This window comes from Marmota flaviventris, chromosome 4 (genome assembly GCF_047511675.1).
Source record: "Marmota flaviventris isolate mMarFla1 chromosome 4, mMarFla1.hap1, whole genome shotgun sequence".
In the NCBI taxonomy this organism is placed as follows: domain Eukaryota; kingdom Metazoa; phylum Chordata; class Mammalia; order Rodentia; family Sciuridae; genus Marmota; species Marmota flaviventris.
The window spans coordinates 96113327-96119901 of NC_092501.1; the positions used below are offsets into that span (position 1 = coordinate 96113327).

Below are 6575 nucleotides of genomic sequence, written 5' to 3' on the forward strand. Positions count from 1 at the left end.
CTATGAGATGGTGTGTGGGGGAGGAGGGAGATCTGTGTGGGTCATTAAACAAGAAGGTGGGGGGAAATTGCCCAGGAATCTATGCCAAGGCTTAGACCCCATGTGGGCATCATTAGCACAGGCAGGGGCCAACTAGTTACAGCAGTTGCCAAGCCAGGAAAACAAAGCAGTGACATATGGGTGAGCTGAGTCCAGGCCGGAAACCCTTTCCTTTTACCCATCATAAGTAAAAATCCACCAGTGTGCCTCACTCTTTAGACTGGAGTTGAGGTCCAGGAATATGCCAGATAACTTTTCAAGCATCACTTTGCATTTCTGTTCAACTCCCTCTCATCACATCTATTAACTTGTACTTTAAATGCCTTTCTTCTGTAGCTTCCTCATGCTCATGGACTGTCACCTCCTGGAGGACAGGTACCCTTAATTTTATACCTCTTATCTCTAATGTCTTGCCTAGACTAAGGTTCAGCAAGAATTTGAGGAAGGTAAGGTCACAGGTAAATGAGGGAAGGTGAAACAATTGGTCTCAGAAAAACAACAGGCTGGAATAAAAAATTTACATCTCTGGGGCACACCTCTCCTGCCCAGTCTCCAGCTCCTTTATTTTGGTGGGGCATACTGGGGATTGAACTCAAGGACACTGAGTCACTGCTCCAACTCCTTTTGAAAGAGACCCAATCAAGGAGCTTCTCACAAACCCCAATCAGCCCTTGCTTGTTGAACTCTCCCTGCCTTTTCTTCCTCGTTTTCCCCAACTGACCTCTCTTCCTTCCTAAACACGTTTATTGCTTGATAGAACTCTTTTACAGCTGCCTTGGTGGAAAAACACATGTGACCAGGTGGGCTTCCGATACATGGGAGAAGGAAAAGAAAGGATTGTACCCAGTCCTCATATTTCCCCTCAAAAAGAGGGGATAGGTCTGGCCTCACCCAAAGGTGGGAAGGTACTCCAGTTGTCCAGAGCGAAGTGAGTTAGGAAAGGAGTGGTAGTGGGATGGTGAACTCCAAAGGCCTCCCAGGGTCAGAGGGGTAAATCAAGGTTCACCTGGGGGTATTTAGGGACTCCCTATCTGTGGACCCACCTGGCCACAAACCCATGCTTGTTTGCTTTTCTGTCTGCCCTGTACCCTTCAGGGTCCCTAAAGGCCAACTTTTCTGGGGTGGGGTGAGAGGTGGGGGTTGGGGCAGGGAGGGATGAATGTGGGGTGGGGTGGGGTGGAAAGCGTGCTGCAGGAACCAGCCCCCAGTCAGGGGTAGGGAGGGGCCCTTTCTTACCCACCACAGGAAAGTACTGGGATCTATCAGGACGGATGTCAGGAAAGATTAGGTTAAAGTCTGGACACCTGGAGTGACTATGACCATTGGACTCACTTTTTCCCTCCAGCTATGTCTGCTCATTGTCCATTCCCTGTTAAGATAAAGTTGCATTTAGCGCTCCTAGGGGACTGCATAATGGATGGAGCAGTGGCTCTTCTCACACCAGCAAGTGAACATTCTTCTTACTTCCCTTGTGGGCTAGAAGGAAGGTAGGGGGTGGGAGGACGGAAAAGAAAAGAAAGAAAAAGCCATGGTGACTTCTATGGGCTCTTCTTGGACTCTGAATAGGTGAGTGGGTATGCTAATGCAAGGAAAGAAAATCCACAGAAATGCTAATTTAGGTCTACAGAAATGAGATCTGCTCTTTGGTGGAAATACAGACCTCCTTGGTGTGTGAGAGACTTGAAAGATTATTTATCTAGTTTCCCATAAGTAGCCCCTTGCTGCTTCCAGTTCTCTTGTGGCATATATGATAATATCTGGGCAGTTATTATCAACTCGGGCAAGTGCTGTGTCCCCAGGGACTTGGACACCTGAACTGCAGCTCCTCTTGATCTGCATGCCACACGAGGGCCATATAACAGGTTGGCTAATTGATTTATTCTTCTTAGATCTTGATTTTGCAGTAAGAAGAAAAGCTGCACCAGAGATTGCGTCTTTTCTTTCAGATTGATTTGAATTAATAGTTTGAATCATGCTTTCCTATAAGTTAGCTTTCTTCTGTCTCCTATTGAAGAAAAATATATAAGAGGCAAAGAAACAAAAGGATGAAAAAGAAAGTTCTTTTTTTTCCACATGTAATCCCTTTTCTCTGAAGCACTTTTCTTTTCCAGGAGTTTCCAGCATAAAATGTGAGTGAATGAGTGTGTGCGAGTGTGTGTGTGTGTGTGTGTGAGAGAGAGAGAGAGAGAGAGAGAGAGAGAGAGAGAGAGAGAAGGGAGAAGAGAGAAGAGGAAAAGATCCCAAGTACACCCTGTTAACTACTTTCTCCTTTTGATTACTAGGAGCCTCAGATCACTAGGAGCTCCTTTGAAACGTAGGTTTGTACACGGTTAAAGGAGACAAACAATAAGAGAAACGCACAATTTCAACAGCCTTTCCGAGTAGAAAGCACATGCTCCTAGTGGCTAAGTGGCTGTCACTGGTGGTGCCTGACACAGTTATATTCACAACAACAACAACAACAACAAAGTATGCGGAAGAAATTAAATTATGTGAAAATCAATAGCGTCTGACTGCTTCAAACAAATGTCTGTCACCGCGACTGTTCTCCAGGAACCTATTTATAAACCTTGAAAGAAACAGTTTCTTGCAGCAAAAGACAGCACCTTCCACATTTCTGTGCTGTTATTTTTCCCTGTGTACAGAAGAATGCGCGGGCATAATTTAACATACAAATGCCCAGCTGTATACATTATATAACAGCTTGTTAGGCATCCTGGAGAGGTGTACCTAAGTAATGCGCATATATTCAGGACTTGCAAGGGGAGAGGAAAAACCCACAGAGGGGCGTGCGTGCATCTCCTCTTCCTCCTAAAAGGTGGCTATCCTTAGACAATAGCTGGCCTTTCTGATCTTTCCAGACCCGCGATGGAAAGGTGAGGCGTGCAGTGCGCATGCCCCGGTAGCTACAGGTGCATCACCTGCGCTGTCCTTGCTGGTGGTCACTATAAGAGCGGCTCCCACGCGTCGATAGCGGTTCGACGAGCGCGCGCTCGTGCAGACGCACGGCGCCGCCGAAAGGGAGAGCGCGCGCTAGACGGACAGCTGATGCCTGTCAACGCGGCGGGGCCGCAAGCTCTCGCGAGAGCTCCCCGGGCCGGTCGCGAGAAGTGGGGCTCAGGTGTAAGAAGAGTGCATCCCGTCGGCGCGCCAGGCTAGAGCTCTCGGAGAAGCGGCACCGCGAGGCCGGCGCGCGGCGCTCTGCGCGGTCAGGGGAGCGCCGGGCGGCAGCAGGAGCAGCAGCAGCCTGCGGCGCGGCCGCCGCCAGCCGCTGCTACCGCCGCGGCTGCAGCCTCTGAGGGGAGGCCGGGGGAGCCGGCGAGCACACTTTCCCGCGGACTTTCGGAGTGTTTGTGGATTACATGCCCAGCCGTCAAGATGATGTCCATGAACAGCAAGCAGCCACACTTTGCCATGCATCCCACCCTCCCTGAGCACAAGTATCCGTCGCTGCACTCCAGCTCGGAGGCCATCCGGCGGGCCTGCCTGCCCACGCCGCCGGTAAGCGCCCCGCGCCCGTGGCCCCGGCCCGCGCGCCCGCCCCCTCCCCCTCTCGGAGACTCTGCATGTCGGGTGCTGGTGTGTGCAGGTCCGGGTGCGGGCGATCGCGGGCAGGGGTTTTTAGAGAAATCCCGCTGTGAGGCACGTTTTGTTCAGCGGTGCTTAAGGTTGTGTTCCGGTCTGCCTCTGCCTCTGTATCGAGCGCCTGCGACCAGTGGGGAGTTCTGGGGCCGTGACTCTCGACTTCCCTCCACTTTCTCTGCTAATTTCACGCCTCAGAAAGGCGGTCTCTATGCGTGCCCGGGTGTGTGACACTGGTCCCCAGCTGCGAGTTACATTTCCATTTCTTCTTCTTCTTTCCCCCTTCCTTTTTTCGTCTCCCACGCCCGTTCCCGGAATGTGCTCCTGTGTCACCCTTTCTCCCTGCTTCCGTACCCTTCTTTACGCTCCTTTCCCTTCTCGTCTGTTCCCCTGCTTGTGTCCCCCATTCCGTCTTTCCCGTTCTCCACTCTTCCCACCCCCGTCGTTATTTTGGTTGCTTTGTGTTTGCCTTTTGCTTGTTGTGCTTTCCGGCTTGTGTGTGTGTGTATGTGTGTGTGTTTTGTTTTTGCTTTTTTGGTTTTGTGGTTTTTTTGGTTTGGTTTGTGTCGCCTGCAGCTGCAGAGCAACCTCTTCGCCAGCCTGGACGAGACACTGCTGGCGCGTGCCGAGGCGCTGGCGGCCGTGGACATCGCGGTGTCCCAGGGCAAGAGCCACCCTTTCAAGCCGGACGCCACCTACCACACGATGAACAGCGTGCCATGCACGTCCACATCCACCGTGCCGCTGGCGCACCACCACCACCATCACCACCACCACCAGGCATTAGAGCCAGGAGATCTGCTGGACCACATCTCGTCCCCTTCGCTCGCGCTCATGGCTGGAGCTGGCGGCGCGGGCGCTGCGGGTGGTGGTGGAGGCGCCCACGACGGCCCCGGGGGCGGTGGCGGCCCCGGGGGCGGCGGTGGCCCAGGTGGCGGCGGCCCCGGGGGCGGCGGCGGCGGTGGTGGCCCAGGGGGCGGTGGCGGCGGCCCGGGTGGCGGGCTCCTAGGCGGCTCAGCACACCCTCATCCACACATGCACGGCCTGGGCCACCTGTCGCACCCGGCAGCGGCGGCTGCCATGAACATGCCGTCCGGGCTGCCTCACCCCGGGCTGGTGGCAGCGGCCGCGCACCATGGCGCTGCAGCGGCAGCAGCAGCGGCAGCGGCTGGGCAGGTGGCTGCAGCGTCCGCGGCGGCGGCAGTGGTGGGCGCAGCGGGCCTGGCGTCGATCTGCGACTCGGACACGGACCCGCGCGAGCTCGAAGCGTTTGCTGAACGCTTCAAGCAGAGGCGCATCAAGCTGGGCGTGACGCAGGCGGACGTGGGCTCCGCGCTGGCCAACCTCAAGATCCCGGGCGTGGGATCGCTCAGCCAGAGCACCATCTGCAGGTTCGAGTCGCTCACGCTCTCGCACAACAACATGATTGCGCTCAAGCCCATCCTTCAGGCTTGGCTAGAGGAAGCCGAGGGTGCCCAGCGCGAGAAAATGAACAAGCCTGAGCTCTTCAACGGCGGGGAGAAGAAGCGCAAGCGGACTTCCATCGCTGCGCCAGAGAAGCGCTCCCTCGAGGCCTACTTCGCTGTACAACCCCGGCCCTCGTCTGAGAAGATTGCAGCCATCGCTGAGAAACTGGACCTCAAAAAGAACGTGGTGCGGGTGTGGTTTTGCAACCAGAGACAGAAGCAGAAGCGGATGAAATTCTCCGCCACTTACTGAGGGGGTTGGGTGGTGCCGGGTGGGGCAGAAGGAGAAGCTGAGGGAGCATTTCAGGGGGCTTTCCTCTGACCTGCTTCCCATCACTTTTGAAGTGTCCGTTATCCTGCTTGCAATTGGGGAGTCCTTCCCTGCTCTTTCCTGGGCCCCACTCTATCTCTGCCCTTACCTTCCCCCAGCCTAGAAAACAAGAGTGCTGGGTGTAGAGAAAGAAGACAGCAGGGGAGGAGGGAGCATTTAGATGAGCAAGGGAATGGGGGTTTAAAAAAGTTAGGCTGGAGCAGGGGAGTTTTAAGAAGCAGGATGGTTCAGGGGGATGGGGGGGCGACACGGGAAGGGTTGGGAAATGGACTGTTTTTGACCAGAGACACTTATCAAAATCTCCTGGGGACCAAGGAACTATGTACAAAAAAGAGAAAAGAAAAAAAAAAAAAAAAAACTCAAAACAAAACAAAAAAACCCCTACCAACCACCAAAAATTAGACAAATAAAAGAAAACAAAAACAAAAGCAAAGAAAATGCTTTAAAAATTTAACTCGGAGAGCCATAATCTGCAGCTTCATTTACCCCCAAGGAAGAGAAAAAGAGCACTACCAATATTACCACCGCCCCAACCCTACACACGTGAACTGAGTCAAAAAAGAAAACCAAACGAAAGGAAAGGTGAAATTTGGGGTAGGGAAGCTAGTTATTCTGTCTGCGTGTTTAATTTTTCCCTTTAAGTCTCACCTCCAGCCTGTCCATATCCTCTTTATTTTCCCTGTTCCAAGGAGACTCCAAAGGCTGCACTCCAGGGAAGAGAGTGGGAGCACAGCTCAAAGAGGGTTGAGGTCCAAAGGCTGTTTAGGTGGAATCCAAGTTTCCACACAGTGGCTACTTTCATGTGGTCTATCCCAGACTGGTGAAAGTCTTAGAAAGTGAGAATTACTGTCTTTGAGCTGTCTAAAAGGCAGAATTTAGGGTCTCTGAAGTAAATATTTTATTCTAGTAAAGTAAAACAATTATAGCAAGATTTTTCTCTTTTAATTTTTGTTCCTAAGATCTAGAAAACAGACTATTTCAAAATAAGCTCCCCCAACACACACACTTAGGATACTTTAGCTTGCCCTTTTATTTTTCAGAGTGTGCTTTATTTCAAACTATCTGCTTTTTTTGGGGGGGGGAGGTCCCCCTCCTATTTATTTAAATAGACTTCGGGGGGTAGAAAATATTAGGAAAGATACTTTCATTTTCCATTT

The 6575-nt window shown here is 52.4% G+C and overlaps 1 protein-coding gene across 1 annotated transcript; it reads left to right on the top strand.

Annotated features, from left to right (window-relative positions):
* The first annotated feature begins 3417 nt into the window (after window positions 1–3417).
* Window positions 3418–5640, top strand: Pou4f1 (POU class 4 homeobox 1). Its single transcript, XM_027941584.3, has 2 exons — window positions 3418–3540; window positions 4198–5640. The coding sequence occupies exons 1-2, from the start codon at window positions 3418–3420 to the stop codon at window positions 5338–5340; spliced, it is 1266 nt and encodes a 421-aa protein (XP_027797385.1). The 3' UTR covers window positions 5341–5640.
* Window positions 5641–6575: the final 935 nt, after the last annotated feature.